Consider the following 25,556-nt stretch of genomic DNA (forward strand, 5'->3'; position numbering starts at 1 on the left):
TGCTGATAAGATTTACTGTGTACCATCGCCTGTCCTTTTCCTGGCATCTTTTTTCTTTTTCCTTTTTTTCCAGCTCCGTAATCAATCCGATAATATATTGCTACTCTATAAAAGGCCATCGCCTGTCCTTTTTATTTTCCACCCATTTGATTTGATTGAAGTTTAAATTGTTTGCGTATGATTTAAAATTTGACCAAAATTTAAGTTATTTACTTGTAATTTAAAATTTCATAATGCATGTAAATGTTTAGATGTATAGTTTTTGATCTTGTATTTTTATATTTTTTTTTATATTTTTGGAGAGAAACATAAAAGTGGAGTAAAATTAAATATTTAGTTATATTTTTAACAGATGTAGGTTATAAAAATCTAATTGAACTAACTTTAAGTAAGTAAAATATCAAATTTCAAACTATATATAAACAACTTAAAATACAACTAAAAACTACATGTAGATAAATTATAATTCACCTCGTTTTTTTTTTTTTTTGAGTTTTTTGAGAAGATAATCGGGAGGTTATTAATTGACAATGATTTTATTAGAAAAGCCATATAATAATTTCAAGTGCAGATAAGATTTACAGTGTACCATCGCCTGTCCTTTTCCTGGTTTCTTTTTTCTTTTTTTTTTTCTTTTTCCAGTTCCGTAATCAATCCGATAATATATTGCTACTCTATGAAAGGCTATAAGGTGGTACCTAGAATAACCAAGATATCAGTTATGGAGTTTCAAGGCTATAAACTCTTAGGCTTCCTACTTCTGCTTGGCTCTTTGAGTCATAGCATTGCTGTTGCACCAAGAAATGTCACTGCTTCACTCAACCGGAACAGTTTTCCGGCCGGTTTCATTTTTGGGACAGCGTCGGCTTCTTACCAGGTAAGTCCTTGGTTTTGCACATGTTTGTATAATATCTAATGGAGTTTTGCTTCAAGTGTCCAGTCCTGAGAGTCTGAGATATCATGCGTAACGCATGTATGCCATCGTGTGTTTAAATTTCAGTATGAAGGTGCAGCAAAGGAAGGAGGTAAAGGACCAAGTATATGGGATACTTACACCCATAAATATCCAGGTCTCTCTCTCTCTCCACATATGCTTACCCTCTATCTCTAAAAGTTACGCACAACTCATGACTTAACTTAAAAGTCTCGAGTTCAGTGCATTTTGTATGGATTCATACAGTGATAAATAAGTTCATTTCATTTTTTTGAGTAAAATACAGAAATTATTCTGAGGTTTGAATTAACGCCAAGTATTACTAATTTTTTTTTTCAAAAATATTGAATTTTCTCCCTTACACAAAAGTCACTTAACAGTTAACATCATTGAAAAATTATGTTGTTCTTTTAGCTTCCCTCCTCATCTCTAGATACTATTTATTTACCATGACTAACCAAACACTTTCGCCATCATATAATTGCCACAATATAGTCATTTGTAAGAGTAGGATTATGGAAGGAAAGTCTTTATGACCCGTAACAAGTCTAGTTATTGCTCAAACAGTCCTACACTTTCACGTTATATAAGAGTAAAGATTAAGTGGGTGAATACAGAGACAACATGCACAAGATTTCTTCAATTTTTGAAAAAGTTAGGTGTCACATGGATGGTGAGTCCATGGGGCCAAATTGTTTTTTGTTTTATATGTTTTTGCTAAAATAAAAAAGCTTTGACTTTTAAGGAGAAATAGATTTACAGAAATCAAACCATGTGGTTTCAGCAAATAGATTCTCCGTTGAACCAAATTTTTTTGGACCGGACAAAATTGACACTAACCCGATAAAAAAAAAAGAGCATGGATAAGAATTTTTGGACTCATGAGCTGGGATGCACGGACGCGACAAAACAGCCGCCGCACCCGCGTCCGACGCGGCGACGCGCGAGCGACGCCGCTGTCTGCGCGTCGGTGCCGCGTCCAAAATTTTTTTTTCCCGACTCGCGCCGACTCGGCTCAGATTCGGCCGATTCCCGCCGAATCGGGCCGTATCGGGAGAAACCGCCGAAACACACCGATACCGGCGCCGAACCGGCCGATTTAGGCCGAAATTCAAAAAAAAAAAAAAAAAAAAAGGGACGTTTTGAGGTATGTGGGTGATGTGAGAGAAAACGAAAGAGAAAACAAGTTAAATAAATACTTATCTGCTTTCGGAATCAAGAGGGTCTTGTTTGTGGTTTATTTTGTTGCTGATTTTTTCCTGCGTATCATGTTTATGCTTTGGCTGGCTGTACTGTTTCTTTCTTTCCGTTTAATGAAATTTCAGTCACCTTTCCCAAAAAAAAAAAAAAAAGAAAGAAAGAAGCAGAAGTGTGTAAAATGGGTTGTGGGAGTAGGTAGGGTAATAATTAAAGGAGATATTTAAACAAATTTATTACTTTTTTTTTTTTTTTTTTGAGAATAAATTTATTACTTCTTTATTCTACTTCTACTATCTGGTAGATCAAAAGATTTTATTTATTTGTTTTAATTATTTTATTGGGATGTGTATTGCACTTTGCACACATAGTAGATAGCTAATATTTCACACAAACTCAATAATTAATGTAGTGGGTAATTAAGGGAAAAAATAAATAAATAAGAAAGAAAAAAAGAATAAAAATTTATGGGTTTAAGCAAGTTAATATTTAGTTGTTTAACTTTATTTTGATATTAAAAAAAAAAACCTAAACTCAATTAATTAAGCATTTATTTAGTTAATAGTTATTATTGGTCTATTGCTCTAAAATTTGGTATATATTTATATAATACAAAAAAGTATGTTTAGCAATATATTAAAAATATAAATAAAAATATTTTTAGAAATTTTTTAATTGCCGCATCCCGCTGCACCGGTACCCGACTCTTTCAAAAATTGCTGGGTCCCGTACCCCTACTCGCACAGGAAAACGCATCCGTGCTTCATAGTTCATGAGAGTTTGAAACCAACCAATGGATCACATGAGTCGGCCTACTTTATTTCAAATGGATTTTTTAAATAATTTAATTAATTATTTTTTTTTTTCTGAGTCTGTGTTAAATGTTAATCCTATCTCACATTTTCACTGTTTGTAGGTTTCTTTATTTCCTATTTTTTGCCTATGTTTTGTTTTTCTCACAATAACTAATAAATTCTTTTTTTCACACTTTTAAGGTTCACCTATAAATGTGTAAATATAAGAATTTATGCTTTATTTAACTTTTGTTTTTTTATTTTGTTTTTTTATGTGTATTTGTTCTCTTGTTAGCATTGAAAGGAAGATAAATACAATATTAAAGTGATTTTTTTATTTTTTTTTTATTTTTTATGTTTTATTAATTTTGGTTTATGAAAAAAAAAAAGAGGATCATATCGAGTTTGACTTGTGGCTCAAAGTAAGGCATAACAAAATTTACATCTTCTAAATATAAGATTTGTGATGAAATTACAGATAAGATAGCAGATGGAAGTAATGGAGATGTAGCTGTGGATCAATATCATCGCTACAAGGTACATGAACGGATGAACAAAACATAAAATGAAATGAAGCCTCACCCATACGTGTTTGGAATTTTCTGAAGTTTTAAGGCCCATCCTGCTTACAAAATTTGATTATTCCAAATATTGAGCCAAACTAATAATTACAAACCGGAAAGGAACTTAAACTATTTTTGGTAAATATTTATTTATTATTATTATTATTATTATTATTATTATTATTTTGTTTTAGGAAGATGTAGGGATTATGAAGGAGATGAATTTAGATGCATACAGATTCTCAATCTCATGGCCCCGAATTTTACCAAGTAAGATTATTTGCACTAATATTTACTTTGAGATTTATGAGGTATAATTGAGTATACATCAGGGACCTGAATCAATATAATTATGCCCTTCTATGTTCCTAACAATTTTATCATGGGGTCTAATTTCAGAAGGAAAACTTAGTGGCGGTGTAAATAGAGAAGGAATCAAGTACTACAACAACCTCATCAATGAGCTTCTAGGACAAGGTCAAGATTCAATCTTAAAATTTCATCATATCATCAACTTATTTTACTTTAATAATCCATGATTTAATTTTTCCTATTAATGAATGCAGGTTTAAAGCCCTTTGTGACAATTTTCCACTGGGATCTTCCCCAAGCCTTAGAAGTTGAGTACGGTGGTTTCTTAAGTCCCCACATTGTGTAAGTGACTGAGTCACCAAATAATTTGCACCTCTTCTCCATCCATTTGTAGACATTTTACATACATTTGTCATATCATAATTAATATTTAAATGACTCCCATTATTAGGATAAAAGAAAAAATATTGAGGACCCATAAGGATACTAAGTGAATTTAATTATTTAACTATTATTTTAACACTCTTAGAGTTTAAGTAATAACTAAATGTTAACGACATCTTTTATGGTATCTTATGTTTATGATTCAAACTCCATCTCCCTTTCCCATGCTATCTATCTATCTCAAAAAAACAAAAAACAAAAAATTCTGCTCTCGTTTTGTCTTAGACTCACCTTTGTTAGGTGGGGCACAACCGCACAATGTGGGGTGGAGCATAACATAAGAGACTGAAGCAGAGATAGGTTCAATCTCAATGCCATGATAAAATAAATAAATTATAATTTGTCTCAAAAGGCTAAACTACTAAGGAAAAAAAATGAATTTAATTATTTAATGATTATTCTAACATACACGTCTAATATTTAGGGATGATTTTCGGGACTATGCGGAACTTTGCTTCAAGGAATTTGGTGATCGGGTAAAGCACTGGATCACACTAAATGAGCCACATTCCTTCAGCAATGGTGGTTATGTAACAGGGCAGTTCTCACCTGGTCGATGTTCTGCTTGGCAAAATCTAAATTGCACTGGGGGGAATTCAGGAACAGAGCCATATTTGGTGACACACCACCAGCTGCTTGCTCATGCAGCCGCGGTTAAAGTGTACAAGCAAAAATATCAGGTTTGACTTATCAAACTTTAACATAAAGAAACCAAATATTTCCATGTTATTGCGCTAAAAAGATACTCATTGCACATGATGTAATGAGTATCTCTTAGACCACATGAATGTCAATTTCTAAATATGCTTAAGTGAAGTTTAGTTAAATTAACTAATAAAGTCTCTTACCATCAAATAAGAGATCTAAGATTTGAATCCTGCCTACACTAAAATTTAAATGGTGTCTTAGTCGATGATATGAGCAATCATAATGAAATTGATACCATAGGTTAAAATTTTAATGTATCTATCAAAATACTTTGATAAATATAGAAATCTCAAGCATAAGCTCTGAGTGTCTCAAAAAATGTTAACAATTCACATGCAGGCAGCACAGAAAGGTGTTATAGGGATAACATTAGTGTGTCACTGGATGGTGCCATACTCTAAAGCGAACGGCAACCAGAATGCGGCACAACGTGCCCTTGATTTCATGCTGGGATGGTAAGTTCTGCTTGCTGGTTTTCATTTTATATTTTATATAATTTAATCCTTGTCCTTTGACAAACTTAAATATTTCTATCGACGAAAAAATCCCAAAAAGAATATAATTTCTTTTTAAATTCTAATAAATATACAAAAGTTATTACATCCACATAGCTTGCACAAATTTATTCAAGTTAAATTTAACAGATTAATAGTTAGCATAAATTTTAAATATTCCTTTGTTATTGCAGGTTTTTGGACCCATTGACAAATGGTGACTATCCACATAGCATGCGATCTCTCGTTAAAGACCGATTACCCAAGTTCACCAAAGAGCAGTCCAAGCTAGTAAAAGGGTCATTTGATTTTATAGGATTAAACTATTATACTGCTTATTACGCAGCTTATGCACCTCAACCTAATGGTGTAAAAGCAAGTTATGCGACAGATTCTAGTGCTAATCTTACCGGTAAGTACAAATTCAACATTTGAAGCCATGCTTATGAGTTTCTTATGTATCTAATATAAGAATACTAACTAGAACATTTTTTTTTCTTGTTTTCGCAGCTTCGCGCAATGGGATGCTCATTGGTGCTCCGGTATGCACTAGCTAATTAAATACATGTCAACATTTTTGTTTTAGTTTAATGAAGGTCCTCAGCTATCAATTTTACCAACTCAATACAACTCAATTTATATGACAAATAAAATTTGGCTCTAAACATGTTTGAATCTATCTTTTCCAATTCAGTTCATGGAAAATTATAAGACTATCCATGTCTATTATTTAAACAAGTCACATGATTCATTAAAAAATTCATTTAACTAAAATTACACATGGATAGTCTCTTCAATTATGACATCATGGGATGAGCAATATAGCATCAAACATGTATGGAACCAAATTTTTTTCTTTATATTTTCTTTTCTTGTATTTAAAAATAAAGCACATTGTGTTGAGGCTTATGTAGTTACGTTAATATTCCTAAATAATCGCAGGCTGCTTCAAGTTGGCTCTATGTGTATCCTAGAGGAATTCGAGATCTTTTGCTCTACACAAAGAGGAAGTACAATAATCCACTAATTTACATCACCGAGAATGGTAATCTCCTATAACTTCTTTTTTTTATTTATATTTATAATCCCAAATTATTAGGTTTCCATTTGATGCTAAATTCTCCTAACTATATTTATAGGAGTTGATGAGTTCAATAATGCCACTTTGTCACTTGAGGAAGCCCTTGCTGACAACCAAAGAATTGAGTATTACCATAGCCATCTTTGGTACCTTCTTAGGGCTATGAAGTAAGTGCTTAACATTAACAAATAGAAAGTTTGATTTCCCAATGAAACACTCTTTAAATAATATAATTATATAACAATCTAAAATAAAATAGATTTCATATCCATATCTCTCTCTCTCTCTCTCTCTCTCTCTCTCTTGCAGAAATCTAACTGGTGTTGATTTCTTTTCTATGGTATAGGGATGGCGTTAATGTAAAGGGATATTTTGCCTGGTCATTGTTGGACAACTTTGAGTGGAGTTCAGGTTACACCGTTCGATTTGGAATCAACTATGTAGACTACAAAAATGGGTTAAAAAGGCACCCAAAACATTCAGCCCATTGGTTCAAGAATTTTCTCAAAAAGTAGACACGGACTATGCTTGTATTATGAACTAATAATTTCTTCTCCAAATAATAAACTGAAAATAATTTCTTCTCCATTTGTATGGACTTTGAATTATGTAATCAGTATCTATATACGTGTCTCAAATTATTGTTAAATAATGACTTAATAAGAGGGCACTCCAACTGATTTGGATTTTCAATGAATTAATTTTGCCATCTTTTACTTGTTTCGAAAATGTTCAAGAGTGTGAATACCTACCTAGATACTTTTGAATTATTTGTTACACTAGAATATTTATTGAAAGCTTAATTAGTGTGAAAACGCTAATGCTTGTTCAGACCCCAATTTTAAAATTACGGCTAGATTGCTTTTATTCTAACTTATCAAAATGCAAAATAAGAGTAAATAAGTGAAATAAACTAGTAACACTACTCTAAGACATACTCAACCACAATGAACAGTAAAAGAAAAGCTTAAAGAGTAGAGAAGAGAGATGCAAACATAAGATAACACCAAGACGTGTTATCGAAGAGGAAATTGAAAAATTTAGCAAAAAACCTCTCTGTAACCCTCCAAGTCGAAATCAATCCACTAGTGAATAAGTTGGAGTACATAAATAAAAAAAAGACCCTCCAAGCCTACTCAACCCTATGTACTTGAGCCCTCCAAGCTCTTGTTACCAACTGGGCTTTTCGGAATCTTGTCTTCACTAGCTTTCTAGATCCCACAATTTAGCCTGATTGCATCCACCACTTAATGACTCCTTCCAATGCTTCCCAAAGGCACCAAAACATGACTCAAGTCACTCAACACTCAGATTGGGTAAGGTAAGTGTTTGGGTTAAGAACCTCTCAAGGATGTAGAGATGGAGGGGTAGGTGTAGAGGAAAACCAAGAGAAAATGTGTAGATGATTGTGGGTATAAAAATCTCTAACTCTCAAGTGTTTTTGCTAGGGTTTTCTCTCTAAAAGCACTCCTTATGTTTCATGGGTAATGAGGGTATATATAGTATGGGTAAAGAATTTGGTAAAACACTTTTTCTTTTTGCCAAACAGAGAGTTTCACAAGTACCTTGCGAAATGGCCTTTCTCTCAAATTTGATAGCATGGCATGACTCTTCAGCTTCTAGTCATGTGCTTCACACGTGGCCTTTCGAGGGTTACTCTTCTTGTAAGCTTCTCTAGAGCTAGTCGCGAATTGCACTGATTCTTCTTTGACTCTTGATTCTTCACCAATCTCTCACACTCGTCCCTTACAAATAAACCCACATAAATATAGGGAAATGATTGAAGAAAATACCATTAAATTTGGTACGGAATTAAAGCCAACAAAGACTAGTTGGAAATCATGACTTTACAATGTGTGAGTGCTATGGTTACTTAAGCACCGAAGTCCCACATTTTTAACTTTTTAATTAATCATCTACCTAATGCAGATCCTATAAACAAATCATTTATATTACGAAAATGATAGCTTGTATTGGAACTAGACATCGTAAGGAAGGCTGGAGTCTCCACCCTTTCTAAGTGGTAGAATTATGTTTCTTTTTCTCTGTGAATCTCTTTGAGAAGGAATTTTTGTTACCTCTGGTACGTAATAGGTTTACTAGCTAGTAGGTCTCATGGGTTTGTCTTTCATGAGACTTAGGAAGAGTTTAGCTTTTAGAAGATGGAGGACATCATGAGGAACTAGAGCAAGCTCTCTCTTTCTGAAAGAGAAAACAAGGGATAAGATCATGAAAAGGATTCCAAATTAGAGAAGTTGGAGACCATAAGTTACTTTTTGAGTTTTGTTTTTAAATAAGAGATTGATGTAGAGGGGTTAGACTTAGGTTTAGTGTCCAGTGGCACTGGACCTGTTGAAATGGTGACACGTGTCCACTTTTGGACACGTGTCACCATCAAACTGGGTCCAGTGCACTGGACCTAAACCAAGTCTGATGCAGAGAAGGTATTAATGTGTGAGTTGTGGACGTTTGACAATCATGATATGCCCATTATTTTTCACTACCATGATTCTTTCTCAAAATAATTATAACTTTATAATAAAAAAATAATGTAATACAAACATTTTGGGAAAATACACCATTTATTTATTGTCTTCTAAAAAAAAAAGACACAATTTATTTATTTTTTTGTATATACTTACCCAAAAAAAAAATCTCATTCCATTACTGTATTGATATCCATATGCTAATGTAGTATTTAAGGTAGGGTTCAGTTCCAATCTTACTATAAAAACCATTTGCCATTTTTATCAACTTCAAGAGAGAGAGATAATAAAGCTCTTAGTAAAGGTTTTTATTTTTTTATTTTTAAACTTTCAACATGAACATAGAATCAAAAATTATGGTTTTACATCACTTTATTATAATAATTATTATTAATTTTCTGAGATATGTTTTCTAATTACCATTCAACATTTGGCCTAATTCGGTCCATTTCTCTAATTCAGTTCACTTTAGTCCAATTTGTTCCTGTTTGGTCAACTTTGGTCAATTTCATTCCATTCCGGTCCAATTTAGTTTATTCGGTCCACTTTGGTCCTATTTAGTCCAATTCGGTCCACTTCAGTGTACTTACTTAAGAAAGGGAAAATTCAAATTTATGTTGAGATATGGCAAAGTCTCTAATAGTTGAATAAGAGATCTAGAGTTCAATCCCCGCCTACTCCAAAAACTGATTGGTGTTTTGGTTTGATGATAAAAAATTATCATCAGGAGTAGACGCCATAAGTTGAAACTCTCTCTCAAAAAATAATTATTTGAGTAATATCAATGGTAAGTTATAAAAATTAGAAGAATATGGACCACTTCAAAAAAGAATAATATCACACAATAACACCAAAAATGATAAAATTATATATTTGTAAAGAGAGAGAGAGAGAGAGAGAAATCACTTTTAGAAAATCACTTTTCATATCCAAAAATAAATGTTTTCTACCTCTCGTATCCTTTGGGTAGTGAGACTGTTATGTTGGTTGAACTTCATCGTGTCAAGATTGAACTCAATAGGCCATTATTTTACTATATGTATGATTCTCCAATTTCTGCTCTAATAAGGCGTGTATAATGCACATCTTGATTTTTGGAGGGAGAGTAATGTTTAAATATAAAGAAAAAGAAAATGAAAAGTTTCCCTTTAATTTGCTAGCTACCATGGATTATGAGCTCTATTATTATTATTATTATTATTATTATTATTTTGAGAAAGATGGATTATGAGCTTGGTCAGGCCCTATTGTCTATTGATGGTCGATCCAATCTTTGCCAAAATTATAATAATTTCTTATTTAATGTGATGATCCATAAGTTATAACGACCCATGTGTATGTACATTTTTTTAAAGTTATCAAAATTACTTCTTTTTAAAAATAAATAATAATAAAAAGTTATCAAAATTACTTCTTTTTAAAAGTAAATAATAAAAAAAAGTTATCAAAATTACTTCTTTTTAAAAATAAATAATAAAAAAAAGTTATCAAAATTACTACTTAGCCATGTCCACAGTATCAATGCTTGCCTATTCCAAAACAGGAAATGGGATTTGTTATTTCCTAGAGGCCACCAAGAAAGAACCTTATAATCCCTTCAAGATTAAAAAAAAAAAAAAAAAAAAAAAAAAAAAAAAAACCACCGACCACTCTTTCTCTATCTCTCGTCTCTCTCAAACTACTGGTTTACTTCTTCTATGGCTTCATTCAGTTTCTTCTACTTTGTTGCTCTTTTATATATTTATTTATTTATTTTTACGTTACACACATATATCAAGCTTAGAGATTTCAAATACCAAATGCTCTAACTCCTCACTCTCACCAAAGATGTTACAAGTTACATCCCCTCCAATACGTGTCCAAAATTCATCATGGCACTCCACTTGTTCCGGTCAATCTTGTAATATCATTGTGTATTTTAAAACTCTATTTTGAGTTAATACGTTTTAGTGTTGTATTTTTGAGTTACTCATCACAATTTCACAAGTAGTTTCTCTTCCTCTTATATCTTTGGTTTGATTTTTTTTTTTTTTTTTTGAGTTAATACATAAATAGTTATTTTGAATATGAGAATTAAATTTATATTAAAATACAATATTGATTAATTTGATTATGCATTTGGGTGTGTCTATCATCTGTATAATATTAAGACCATTTTTTTTTTTTTTTTACTTATAATCAAGATAATCTCCTTTAAAAGAATGTTGAATTTGAATAATTTATTTAAAACTTAAAAAGTGTTTCATAACTTCGAAGAATATGGACCACCTCATAAAGGAATAATATACCAATCAAACACAAAAAAATAACAGAATCATATATTTTCAGAGATAGAAAGATAAAATAATTTTAGAAATTTTTTAATTTTTAGAGAGAATAAATTATTTTTAACAAATTTTAGAGAATAAATTTTTTATTATTTCACAATTATAAAATAATTATCTATTCCCATGCAACGCGTAAACCTACAACTAATAGTAATAATAGGCCTGAACCTTTGGGCCTACAGTTAAATAAACTAATATTTTGATTGGTATTTGTACGTTTTTAGACCCTTTAAACTCAAACAGATTAACCTAGTTATTTAGCCAAGTGATTAACTTAGGTAAATTATGCAGATCTAGGTTAACATAGATAAATCATATCATTGAAATAATGCGGAAAATAAATAACACAACGATAACCTAGGAAAACCAAATCGGTAAAAAACCTAGGGAGGATTTAACCTAGCTATCCTCAAGGTAAAACAGATCCACTATGAAAGAATTGAAGTTTACACAATAGCGACTTAGACCGCTAACATCCTATTGTTACCTCGAGTAGAAAACTTACTACCATGACCACGTGACAGTTCCAAGTCCATGGACAACTTCTTTCCTTGATCCACAACAAACATAAGTACTCCCACTTGTGTTTCTTTAAGCTCTTTATGTAGCAACTGAAACGATCATCAAGCTCTTAACATGAATCTTGATTCTTGATAACCCTAAGTATGTGTGAAGGCAAACACCTCTAGATCTCACAAGAGATTTACACACACAGCATAAACAACAACCTAAAAATGTTGCTAGGGTTTTTCCTTTTATACTTAAGGCAAAACATAAAACCCTACACGTCATATGGGCTTGGGCTGAGTTGAAAATTCCTATAGAAAAACATTATGCACGAGTTTCGATCAATCGAGCCTTGTAGAAAGTCAATAGTAATTTTCTACAATTACTCGATTCCAACTTTACATACAAATACTTTGAGCAAGTCTAAAACAAGATTAAACATTTTGATTATAGTTTGCCTACATTACATAATGAAGTTCTAATACATTTAAATCTAAAGTCTTAGAACCTAACAGTATTATTAAGTTCTAAAAGTTTAGAACAATTAGCAAATCATGAACACAAACTTGTCTAGATATAGATCCTAGAGTCTATAGGTTTTATTAGACAATGCTCAAGGTGATTCAAGTTAAGATTCAAGAACAAGTAAGCTGCAAAAAGAAGAGTTCAGAAACTGCCTAATTCGATTGATCAAAAGACAGGCTTCACTGATTGAAATACGGTTCTGCAGAATTCTATTTTAGCCCAAACTCTACTTAAATGTATTGGGTTTCAAGTAAAACACTCTTAGTATATAAAAGAAACCCTAAGCACATTTTTATAAGGCTTTTCAGAGAGAGAAAAGTGTGCCTCTTTTCTATTTAGGGTTTTCTAACCAAAAAGCTCTCTTATGTCTTCTACCGATGTTATTTTTTGACGAATCTTAAGATCTGGTATTGTAGAAGTTGCTGCATTCTCTAGTCATCAAAGGTGCTGATGATCTAAACTTTCAAGGGTGGTTTTGTAGTCACAAACAAGAGAGTTTGTGTTTTTTTTATCACAAGTGTGGGTGCTTGTGTTGCAAAGGCTAAAGAAAGAAGTAGTTCGTGGACTTGGAGCTATCACGTGGTCGTGGTAGTAAGTTTTCTATTCGAGGTAGCAATAGGATGTTAGTGGTCTAAGTCGCTATTGTAAAACTTCAATTCTTTCATAGTAGATCTGTTTTAACTTGAGGATAGTTAGGTTAAATTCTCCCCAGGTTTTTTACCGGTTTGGTTTTCCTAATAGTCACAAACAAGAGAGTTTGTGTTTTCCTAGTTTTACCGGTCTTGTAGTCACAACAAGAGAGTTTGTGTTTTTTTATCACAAGTGTGGGCGCTTATGTTGCAAAGGCCAAAGAAAGAAGTAGTTCGTGAACTCGGAGCTGTCACGTGGTCGTGGTAGTAAGTTTTCTACTCGATGTAGTAATAGGATGTTAGTGGTCTAAGTCGCTATTGTAAGACTTCAATTCTTTCATAGTGGATCTGTTTTACCTTGAGGATAGCTAGGTTAAATCCTCCCCAAGTTTTTTACCGGTTTGGTTTTTTTTGGGTTATCATATCGTTGTGTTCTTTATTTTCCGCACTGTTTCAATGATATGATTTACTTGTGTTAATCTAGATCTGAATAATTTTCCTAAGTTAATCACTTGGTTAAATAACTAGATTAATCTGTTTGTATTTAAGGAGTCTAAAAACGTACAAGTGGTATCAGAGCGGATTAGCTCTTGATTTAGGTTATTATACCTAGAGCTGATCCTTAATCCCTGTTATCCTGGATAATTTTAAGTGCCTTGCTGTTTTTTATTGTGATGATTTGAATAAAAAAGACACTATTTTTTCAATTGATCTTTTTGAGGCTTGTGAAAGGAATTTGCAAGATTTCAGTCTTTCTCAGAAAATTGGTGTAATACATCAAATTCACTCTGCTTCTCATGGATTTTCACCTACAAAACTGAAGACTCATGCTATATGGGTGAGAAAAGATTCTCTAAGGTGAGTATTGCTGACTTATCCCTGATTTAATTCTTTCAATTATTTGTGGACATGTTTACTTTTAGTTTTTGGTTGTTTTATTTTCTTAGGTTTTTTTTATTATTCAAAAATTCCAAAAACATTAAAAAATTTTCAAAAAGACAAAAATATTTTATTTTGAGTCTTTTTTTTTTTTTTTTGAGGATTACATGAGTTATGATATATCTCTCTTGATTTAGAACATGTTTGAGATTGTGGAGAAACTTGAATAGTATGTGTTATATAAGTGCTAAAGCTATTTCTGATTTTGTGTGAGTATGTACTAGTTTGTATATGTACTCATGGGTTAATTAAGAATTTGATATTTCTTGTTTGTATACTCTCTATAGCTTAGTTAAGCACTATCATGCATAGCTTTGCATTGTTCATTTAGCATAATGTGTGCTTTTTGTTTTTGGTCATAAATTTTTTTGTAAACCAAAAATATTTTTGTGTTTTGTATTACATATCATGGATTTTTAATTAAGGTTAGCCATATTATCTTTACATAACATGCTTGTGTACCTTGTTTAGCTTGGATGAGCTTATTTTACTGCACTCTGCTAGTTTTGGTTATGTAGTGCATGTTGTGTGGGAATTGTTTATAGTTTTTGATCACATGATCTTGATTTTAAAGTCACATGCTTTTGATTGTAAGGACTAAAAAATCCTAAGAGAAAGGCATTAATAACCATCTCACCACTATTTACTAGCCAATCATGAACACCTTAGTGCATATCATATGATTTTGTGCTCAAGAAAGTGTAGCACATGCACAAAAAGAATATAAAGTGTAGCCTCGGCTTATACTAATAAAATTGGTGTGTACATTATTGGGATATAATAAATTCAAATTGAAATAAAAATGGTGTGTACATTATGAGGCAAAAAAAAAAAAAATTACATGATTGCAAGCTTGTTTTTTAGGATATGTGAGAGTTATATGATGTGACGCTTTAGGTGATAGTCACTTTCAAACTTATGTGATGCATAATGTAGAAATTGTGATTGATTACTATCTACATATCATCTCACATATATCTCATGCTTTTACTAGTTGCACACACTGCACAAGTTATTCTTTGCTAAATTTAGTACATGAAATTGTGTGTAAATTTGGTTTGGCCATCCAAGATTATGTTTTCTATGGCGTTTGATGCAAAACCATGGACTAAGCCTCCGCTCCATGGACTAAACCTTAGTAAATCTCCCATTAAAAACCATGCAATATTATTCGGATCTGGTTGGGTCGTCAAACCGGATCAAACAAAACTAGACTCCACAAAGCCCAACATAAAGGACCAAGTATATGGGATACTTTCACCCATAAATATCCAGGTCTCTCTCTCTCCACTTACACTACACATATGCTCACCCTTTATCTCTAAAAGTTACGCACAACTCATGACTTAGCTTAAAAGTCTCGAGTTCAGTGCATTTTGCATGATTCACGGTGTGTAATAAATATTACCTATGATAAATAAGTTCATTTCACTTTATTGAGTAAAATACAGAAATTATTCTGAGGTTTGAGTTAACGCCAAGTATTATTAATTTTTTTTCAAAAAAATTGAATTTCTCCCTTGCACAGAAGTCACTTTAACAGTTAACATCATTGAAAAATTATTTTGTTCTTCTAGCTTCCTTCCTCATCGCTAGATACTATTTATTTACCATGACTACCCAAACACTTTCGCGATCATATAATTGCCACAATATAGTCATTTGTAAGAGTAGGGTTATGGAAGGAAAGTCTTTATGACCTATCACACCCGTGAGTTTAAGAATTATTAGTTCGAGTAGTGACAAGCCTAATTATTACTCAAATAATCCAACACTCTCATGTCATACAAGAGTAAAGATTAAGCAGGCGAGTACAAAGGCTACATGCACAAGCTTTCTTTAATTTTTGAAAAAGTCTAGTGTCACAACTCGTGCCACAACTGGCCCATGTGACGAGTTGTGGTTGGTGGAGAGGTGTCTTCACATGGCCTCACCAACACCTCTCCACTAACCACAACTCGCCACATGGGCCAGTTGTGACACAAGTTGTGGCACCACATAACTACTCTTAATTTTTCATATATATTCTTATAGTGGTGGGGGACCACGGTAAGAACTTGTCTTGGAGCTTGGTTTGAAAACCATGCTCTTGCCGTGGTTTATAAAACTAGATAGTAATAAGAAGCATGGGGCCAAATTGTATTTGTTTTTTTGTTTTATGTGTTTTTGCTAAAACAAAAAAGCTTTGACTTTTAGGAGAATTAGATTTACGGAAATCAAACCATGTGGTTTCATCAGCTTTAGGGGGAGAAGAGGACATAGATGAAAGCTACGAAATTGCATTTCTGCTAAATTGCTGTAATAAAATTTCGACAAATACTTCTCCGTTGAACCAAATTTTTTTAGACCGGACAAAATTGACACTAACCCGATAAAAAAAGAGTATGGATAAGAATTTTGGACTCATGATCGAGAAAGTTTGAAACCGACCCATGGATCACATGAGTTGGCCTACTTTATTTCAAATGGATTTTTTAAATAATTTAATTTAATTATTTTTTTCCCTGAGTCTGTGTTAAATGTTAATCCTATCTCACATTTTCACTGTTTGTTGGTTTCTTTATTTCCTATTTTTTGCCTACGTTTTGTTTTTCTCACAAAAACTTAAAAAATTCTTTTTTCACACTTTAAAGTTCACCTATAAATGTGTAAATTTAAGAATTTATGCATTATTTAACTTTTGTTATGAGTATTTTTGTTTTTTATTTTTTTTATTTTTTTTATGTGTATTTGTTCTCTTGTTAGCATTGAAAGGAAGATAAATACAATATTAAAATGATTCTTTTTTATGTTTTATTAATTTTGGCTTATTAAAAAAAAAAAGGATCATATCGAGTTTGACTTGTGGCTCAAAGTTAAGGCATAACAAAATTTACATCTTCTAAATATAAGATTTGTGATGAAATTACAGATAAGATAGCAGATGGAAGTAATGGAGACGTAGCTGTGGATCAATATCATCGCTACAAGGTACATGAACTGAGGAACATAACATAAAATGAAAATGAAGCCTCACCCATACGTGTTTGGAATTTTCTGAAGTTTTAAGGCCCATCCTGCTTACAAAATTTGATTATTCCAAATATTGAGCCAAACTAATAATTACAAACCGAAAAGGAACTTAAACTATTTTTGGTAAATATTTATTTTTTATTTTTTGTTTTTGTTTTAGGAAGACATAGGGTTTATGAAGGAGATAAATTTAGATGCATACAGGTTCTCAATCTCATGGCCTCGAATTTTACCGAGTAAGATTATTTGCATTAATATTTACTTTGAGATTTATGAGGTATAATTGAGTATACGTCAGGGACTTGAATCAATATAATTATGCCTTTCTATGTTCCTAACAATTTTATCATGGGGCCTAATTTCAGAAGGAAAACTTAGTGGCGGTGTAAATAGAGAAGGAATCAAGTACTACAACAACCTCATCAATGAGCTTCTAGGAAAAGGTCAAGATTCAATCTTAAAATTTCATAATATCATCAACTTATTTTACTTTTATAATTCATGATTTAATTTTTTTCTATTAATGAATGCAAGTTTAAAGCCCTTTGTGACAATTTTCCATTGGGATCTTCCCCAAGCCTTAGAAGATGAGTACGGTAGTTTCTTAAGTCCCCACATTGTGTAAGTGATTGAGTCACCAAATACTCTGCACCTCTTCTCCATCTGTTTATAGACTTTTTACATACATTTGTCATATCATAATTAATATTTAAATGACTCTCATTTTTAGGATAAAAGAAAAAATATTGAGGACCCATAAGGATACTAAGTGAATTTAATTATTTAACCATTATTTTAACACTCTTAGAGTTTAAGTAATAACTAAATGGTAATGACATATTTTATGGTATCTTATATCTATGATTCAGACTCCATGCATCTCCCTTTCCCATGCTATCTATCTCCAAAAAAAAAAAAAACTTAATCGTAATAATAATAATAATAAATTAATAAAAAAATAATAATAAATAATAAATTCTGCTCTCGTTTGGTCTTAGTCTCACCTTTGTTAGGTGGGGCACAATGTGGGGTGGAGCATAACATAAGAGACTAAAGCAGAGATAGGTTCAATCTCAATGCCATGATAAAATAAATAAATTACAATTTGGCTTAAAAGGTTAAACTACTAAGGAAAAAAATGAATTTAATTATTTGACGATTATTCTAGCATACACGTCTAATATTTAGGGATGATTTTCGGGACTATGTGCAACTTTGCTTCAAGGAATTTGGTGATCGGGTAAAGCACTGGATCACACTAAATGAGCCATATACCTTCAGCGATGGTGGTTATGTAACAGGGCAGTTAGCACCTGGTCGATGTTCTGCTTGGCAAAATCTAAATTGCACTGGGGGGAATTCAGGAACAGAGCCATATTTGGTGACACACCACCAGCTGCTTGCTCATGCAGCCGCGGGTAAAGTGTACAAGCAAAAATATCAGGTTTAACATAAAGAAACCAAATATTTCCATGTTATTACTCTAAAAAGATACTCATTGCACGTGATATAATGAGTATCTCTTAGACCACATGAATGTCAATTTCTAAATATGATTAAGTGAAGTTTAGTTAAATTAACTAATAAAGTCTCTTACCATCGAATAAGAGATCTAAGATTTGAATCTTGCCTACACTAAAAATCAAATGGTGTCTTAGTCAATGATATGAGCAATCATAATGAAATTGATACCATAGGTTAAAATTTTAATGTATCTATCAAAATACTTTGATAAATATAGAAAATCTCAAGCATAAGCTCTGAGTGTCTCAAAAAATGTTAACAATTCACATGCAGGCAGCACAGAAAGGTGTTATAGGGATAACACTAGTGAGTCCCTGGATGGTGCCATACTCTAATGCGAACGGCAACCAGAATGCGGCACAACGTGCCCTTGATTTCATGCTGGGATGGTAAGTTCTGCTTGCTGGTTTTCATTTTACATTTTATATAATTTAATCCTTGTCCTTTGACAAACTTAAATATTTCTATCTACAAAAAAATCCCAAAAAGAACATAATTTCTTTTTAAATTCTAATAAATATACAAAAGTTATTACATCCACATAGCTTGTACAAATTTATTCAAGTTATGTATGTACAAATTTAACAGATTAAAAGTTAGCATAAATTTTAAATATTCCATTGTTATTGCAGGTTTTTGGACCCATTGACAAATGGTGACTATCCACATAGCATGTGATCTCTCGTTAAAGACCGATTACCCAAGTTCACCAAAGAGCAGTCCAAGCTAGTAAAAGGATCATTTGATTTTATAGGATTAAACTACTATACTGCTTATTATGCAGCTTATGCACCTCAACCTAATGGTGTAAAAGCAAGTTACGCGACAGATTCTAGTGCTAATCTTACTGGTAAGTACAAATTAAACATTCGAAGCCATGCTTATGAGTTTCTTATGTATCTAATATAAGAATACTAACTAGAACATATTTTTTCTTGTTTTCGCAGCTTCGCGTAATGGGATCCTCATTGGTGCTCTGGTATGCACTAGCTAATTAAATACATGTCAACATTTTTGTTTTAGTTTAATGAAGGTCCTCACCTATCAATTTTACCAACTCAATTTATATGACAAATAAAATTTGGCTCTACATGTTTGAATCTATCTTTTCCAATTCATTTCGTGGAAAATTATAAGACTATCCATGTCTATTATTTAAACAAGTCACATGATTCATTAAAAAATTCATATGACTAAAATTACACATGGATAGTCTCTTCAATTATGACATCATGGGTTGAGCAATATAGCATCAAACATGTATGGAACCAAACTTTTTTCTTTATATTTTCTTTTCTTATATTTAAAAATAAAGCACATTGTGTTAAGGCTTATGTAGTTACGTTAATATTCCTAAATAATCGCAGGCTGCTTCAAGTTGGCTCTATGTGTATGCTAGAGGAATTCGAGATCTTTTGCTCTACAAAAAGAGGAAGTACAATAATCCACTAATTTACATCACCGAGAATGGTAATTTCCTCTAACTTATTTTATTTTATTTTTTTATATATATTTATAATCCCAAATTATTAGGTTTCCATTTGATGCTAAATTCTCCTAACTATATTTATAGGAGTTGATGAGTTCAATAATGCCACTTTGTCACTTGAGGAAGCCCTTGCTGACAACCAAAGAATTGAGTATTACCATAGCCATCTTTGGTACCTTCTTAGGGCTATCAAGTAAGTGCTTAACATTAACAAATAGAAAGTTTGATTTGCCAATGAAACAATCTTTAAATAATATAATTATATAACAATCTAAAATAAAATAGATTTCATATCCATAGATCTCTCTCTCTCTCTCTCTCTCTCTCTCTCTCCGTAGAAATCTAACTAGCGTTGATTTCTTTTCTATGGTATAGGGATGGCGTTAATGTAAAGGGATACTTTGCCTGGTCATTGTTAGATAGCTTTAAGTGGAATTCAGGTTACACCATTCGATTTGGAATCAACTATGTAGACTACAAAAATGGGTTGAAAAGACACCCAAAACATTCAGCCCATTGGTTCAAGAATTTTCTCAAAAAGTAGACACGGACTATGCTTGTATTATGAACTAATAGTTTCTTCTCCAAATAATAAACTGAAAATAATTTATTCTCCATTTGTATGGACTTTGAATTATGGAATCGGTATCTATGTACGTGTCTCAAATTATTGTTAAATAATGACTTAATAAGAGGGCACTCCAACTGATTTGGATTTTCAATGAATTAATTTTGCCATCTTTTACTTCTTTCGAAAATCTTCAAGAGTGTGAGTACCTACCTAGATACTTTTGAATTATTTGTTACATTGTAATATTTATTGAAAGCTCAATTAGTGTGAAAACACTAATGCTTGTTCAGACCCCAATTTTAAAATTACGGATAGATTGCTTTTACTCTAACTTATTAAAGTGTGAAATAAGAGTAAATAAGCGAAATAAACCAGTAACACTACTCTGAGACGTACTCAACCACAATGAACAGTAAAAGAAAAGCTTAAAGAGTAGAGAAGAGAAATGCAAACACAAAATAACACCAAGATGTGTTATCGAAGAGGAAATCGAAGAACTCAGCGAAAAACCTCTTTGTGACCCTCCAAGTCGAAATCAATCCACTAGTGAATAAGTTGGAGTACACGAATAAAAAAAGACCCTCCAAGTCTAGTCAACTCCATGTACTTGAGCACTCCAAGCTCCTACTATCAACGGGCTTCTCGGAGTATTGTGTTCACTAGCTTTCCAGATCCCGCAATTTAGCTCGATTGCATCCGCCACTTAATGGCTCCTTCCAATGCTTCCCAAAGGCATCAAAACTTGACTCAACACTCAAATTGGGTGAGGTAAGTGTTTAGGTTAAGAACCTCTCGAGGATGTAGAGATGGAGAGGTAGGAGTAGAGGAAAACCAAGAGAAAATGTGTAGATGATTGTGGGTATAAAAATCTATAACTCTCAAGTGTTTTTGCTAGGGTTTTCTGTCTGAAAACACTCCTTACATTTCATGGGTAATGAGGGTATATATAGTGTAGGTAAAGAATTTGGTAAAACACTTTTTCTTTTTGCCAAACAAAGAGTTTCGCGGATACCTCACAAGATGGCCTTTCTCGTGAAGTACTTGTGAATTTGGCAGTCTAGCATGACTCTTCAACTTCTAATCATGTGCTTCACACGTGGCCCGACCTGGCATGACTCTTCAGCTTCTAGTCATGTGCTTCACACATGGCCTTTCAAGAGTTACTCTTCTCGCAAGCTTCTCTTGAACTAGTCGCGAACTGCACTAATTCTTCTTTGACGCTTGATTCTTCATCAATCTCTCACACTCATCCCTTACAAATAAACCCACATAAAGACAAGGAAATGATTGAAGAAAATACAATCAAATTTGAAACGGAATTAAAGCTAACAAAGACTAGTTGGAAATTAATAATCTACCTAATGCAAATCCTATAAACAAATCATTTATATTACGAAAATGATAGCTTGTATTGGAACTAGACACCATAAGGAAGGCTAGAGTCTCCACCCTTTCTAAGTGGTAGAATTATGTTTCTTTTTCTCTGTGAATCTCTTTGAGAAGGAATTTCTGTTACTTCTAGTACGTAATAGGTTTACTCGCTAGTAGGTCTCGTGGGTTTGTCTTTCATGGGACTTGGGAACAGTTTAGCTCGTAGAAGATGGAGGACATCACAAGGAACTAGAGCAAGCTCTCTCTTTCTGAAAGAGAAAACAAGGGATAAGATCACAAAAAGGATTCCAAATTAGAGAAGTTGGAGACCATAAGTTACTTTTTGAGTTTTGTTTTTAAATAAGAGACTGATGTAGTAGGGTCAGGCTTAGGTTCAGTGTCCAGTGGCACTGGACCTGTTGAAATGGTGACATGTGTCCAAAGTGGACACATGTCACCATCAAACCGGGTCCAGTGCACTGGACCTAAACCAAGTCCAATGTAGAGAAGGTGTTAATGTGCAAGCTGTGGATGTTTGACAATCATGATATGCCCATTATTTTTTACTACCATGATTCTTTCTCAAAATAATTATAACTTTATAATATAAAAAAACAATGTAATACAAACATTTTGGGCAAAGACACCATTTATTTATTGTCTTCTAAAAAAAAAGGCACCATTTTTTTTTTTTGGTATATACTTACTGGAAAAAAAAAAAAAAAATCTCATTCCACTACTGTATTGATATCCATATGCTAATGTAGTATTTAAGGTTAGGTTGAAGGGTTCAGTTCCAATCTTACTTTAAAAACCAAATGCCATTTTTCAACTTCAAGAAAGAGAGAGATAATAAAGCTCTTAATAAAGGTTTTTTTTTTTTTTTTTTTTTAAACTTTCAACATGAACATAGAATCACAGATTATGGTTTTACATCACTTTATTATAATAATAATTATTAATTTTTTGAGATATGTTTTCTAATTACCATTCAACATTTGGCCTAATTCGGTCCATTTCTCCGATTCAGTTCACTTTAGTCCAATTTGTTCCGGTTTGGTCAACTTTGGTCCATTCATTCCATTCCAGTCCAATTTAGTTTATTCAGTCCACTTTGGTCCTATTCAGTCCAATTCGATTCACTTCAGTGTACTTACTCTTGTGACAGATGCTCTTATGAGTTTTCCTACTCTTTTCATTCGATCCTTGGTTGAGGTTCATAGGAGTAGTTCTACTACACATGGTCTTTTCTTCCCTGTTTTTATACATCGGATTTTTTTACATTTAGGATTAGAGGATTTTCCTGCGTCTAAGCCCGTACATATTATAGCTCCCATAGGTGCCACCTTCCTTAGGCAGAGAGCTGCTCAGATGAGAGCTAGCTCTAAACGCCCTTGTGTAAAGTCTTCTTTGGGTGTTGCACCTCCTCCTCCTCCTTCTTCAAGTGATCCCACAACTGAGGAGTATGTTGATCCTCCACCTTCTACTTCTGGTGATTCTAGCATTTGAAGTATGTTGGACACTGTCATGACCATTCAGGTGGCTCATGGTCAGCTTATGGTGGATGTGCTCACAGAACTTCAGAACTTGCGTGCGGATTTGGCGAGCATTAGATGGTCTCCTCCACCACTTCCTTTTGATGATGAGTCTTAATTGCCCTTTGGCAATTCATCACAAAAAGGGGGAGTACATATGGATGGAGATAGGGGGAGATTTTGAGTTTTTGGAGCTTTGGAGCTTTAGATTGTATCTAGGTGCTTCAAGATGTATTTATTTTTTGGCTCATGATGTATTTATCTTTTTGTATTTATTTTTATGTGATGTATATGTTAGAGGGAGACATTATGTTTTTTATTTCTATTTCTTGTTTCTCATTATGCTACATTTGCTATTGATTTATATTATGAGGTTATTCATGATATATGTCTTTTATTTTATGTTTTGTGAAATTAAGAATTTATTTTGTTTTACTTGTATTTTCCACACATGCGTTTATATGTTTGTTGAAGTGTTTCAGGAATATACAGGTTGATTCAGTTGTGCTGCTGTCTACACTTGCAACTAATAGATAGTAGTTAGGTTGAATTGTTTTTGGTTGGGCAATTTTATTATAATGGGCTATTTTTGTAACTTTGAGCATTTTGTTTTATTATGTGTTTTGTCACGGATTGCCAAAGGGAGAGTTTGTTAGGTTCTAAGGATTTAGGATCTAAATATTTTAGAACTTCAATATGTAATGTTGACAAACCACGATCAAAACTTAGAGTCTAAATTCAGGCTGCTCAAAGTATGTTTATTGTGAAGTTGGAATCGAGTAATTGCAAAAAATTACTGTTCACTTTCTACAAGGCTCGATCGATTGAAAATTAGATTCGATCAATCGAACCTCGTGCAGAATGTTTTTCTGCAGAATTTTCCAACTCAACCCAAGCCCATATAACGTGTAAGGTTTTATGTTTTGCCTTAAGTATAAAAGGAAAAACCTTAGCCACATTTTTAGGTTGTTGTTTATGCTGCGTGTGTGAATCTCTTGTGAGATCTAGAGGTGTTTGCCTTCATACACACTTAGGGTTATCAAGATCAAGATTGATGTCGAGAGCTTGGTGATTGCTTCAGTTGCTGCATAAAGAGTTTAAAGAAAAACACAAGTAGGAGTACTTGTGATTGCTGTGGATCAAGAAAAGAAGTAGTCTGTGGACTCGGAACTATCACATGGTCATGGTAGTAAGTTTTCTACTCAAGGTAGTAAGTTTTCTACTCGAGGTAGCAATAGGATGTTAGTGGTCTAAGTCGCTATTGTAAAATTTCAATTCTTTCATAGTGGATCTGTTTTATCTTAAGAATAGCTAAGTTAGATCCTCCCCAAGTTTTTTACCGATTTGGTTTTCCTGGGTTATCATATCGTTGTGTCCTTTATTTTCTGCATTGTTTACATGATATGATCTACTTGTGTTAACCTAGTTTTGAATAATTTACCTAAGTAATCACTTGGCTAAATAACTAGGTTAATCAACTTGTATTTTAAGGGGTCTAAAAACGTACATTCAACACATCCCTTCCATGCAAAATATTTTGCCAAGTGTAAGATCCCTTGGCAGAATCCGAAGCCTCCAAAATTAAGCAATTCAAAAAAAAAATTTGCTTCAAAAACCCGATAAAAGAGTGACCAAAATGACTGAAACTTATGATATAATAAACAGTCGAGGAAATCCTATCAAAATATATATATATATATATATATTTATAGTCGAGAAGATAATATCTTAGGTAGATTTCAATTAAGAAGTTAATATAATAAATATGGGTACAACTTGGTCCAAAAGCTAGGTTAATTTTATGGGTTAGAAAATAACTATGTTAACTAATCATACTATTCACATGTTATTATAATACCAAAAAAAAATATATTAGTTTAGTTAATTGTAGGCCCAAAGGTTCAGGCCTATATTACTATTAGATAAAAACCAATAAGAGATTGACCACATCAACATTTTGTAAAAATATTGTAAAATAGTTTGTGCTTGTAGCATTACTCTTTAGTATGAATAATGCTAGAGATACAAACTATTTTTCAAAAAAATTTACAACTGTTGATGTGTTGAATGATTATTAGTAAATGAAAAAAAATATATTAATGGTGGGCCTAGAT

The 25,556-nt window shown here is 32.6% G+C and overlaps 1 protein-coding gene and 1 long non-coding RNA gene across 5 annotated transcripts; one reads left to right on the forward strand and one right to left on the reverse strand.

Annotated features, from left to right (window-relative positions):
• Window positions 1-680: 680 nt before the first annotated feature.
• On the forward strand, window positions 681-20,703 carry LOC126718758 (beta-glucosidase 12-like). Of its 4 annotated transcripts, none has more exons than XM_050421122.1 (13): window positions 681-877; window positions 1,001-1,070; window positions 3,404-3,462; window positions 3,683-3,758; window positions 3,888-3,965; window positions 4,055-4,142; window positions 4,669-4,924; window positions 5,292-5,407; window positions 5,641-5,858; window positions 5,957-5,988; window positions 19,844-19,946; window positions 20,050-20,158; window positions 20,341-20,703. In XM_050421122.1, the coding sequence occupies exons 1-13, from the start codon at window positions 722-724 to the stop codon at window positions 20,507-20,509; spliced, it is 1,530 nt and encodes a 509-aa protein (XP_050277079.1). In that variant the 5' UTR covers window positions 681-721; the 3' UTR covers window positions 20,510-20,703. The 4 variants fall into 4 exon arrangements, with proteins under 4 accessions (XP_050277079.1, XP_050277070.1, XP_050277061.1 ...); XM_050421113.1 differs by lacking the exon at window positions 19,844-19,946 and adding an exon at window positions 6,389-6,491 and having other exon boundaries at window positions 682-877; XM_050421104.1 differs by lacking the exons at window positions 19,844-19,946; window positions 20,050-20,158 and adding exons at window positions 6,389-6,491; window positions 6,586-6,694 and having other exon boundaries at window positions 683-877.
• On the reverse strand, window positions 4,671-18,365 carry LOC126718780 (uncharacterized). The gene is made up of 2 exons (XR_007653048.1): window positions 18,228-18,365; window positions 4,671-4,755 (listed from the first exon to the last, which is right to left on the reverse strand). It is a non-coding gene; the product is annotated as an uncharacterized LOC126718780 (long non-coding RNA).
• Window positions 20,704-25,556: the final 4,853 nt, after the last annotated feature.

This window comes from Quercus robur, chromosome 1 (assembly GCF_932294415.1).
Source record: "Quercus robur chromosome 1, dhQueRobu3.1, whole genome shotgun sequence".
Taxonomy (NCBI): Eukaryota; Viridiplantae; Streptophyta; class Magnoliopsida; order Fagales; family Fagaceae; genus Quercus; species Quercus robur.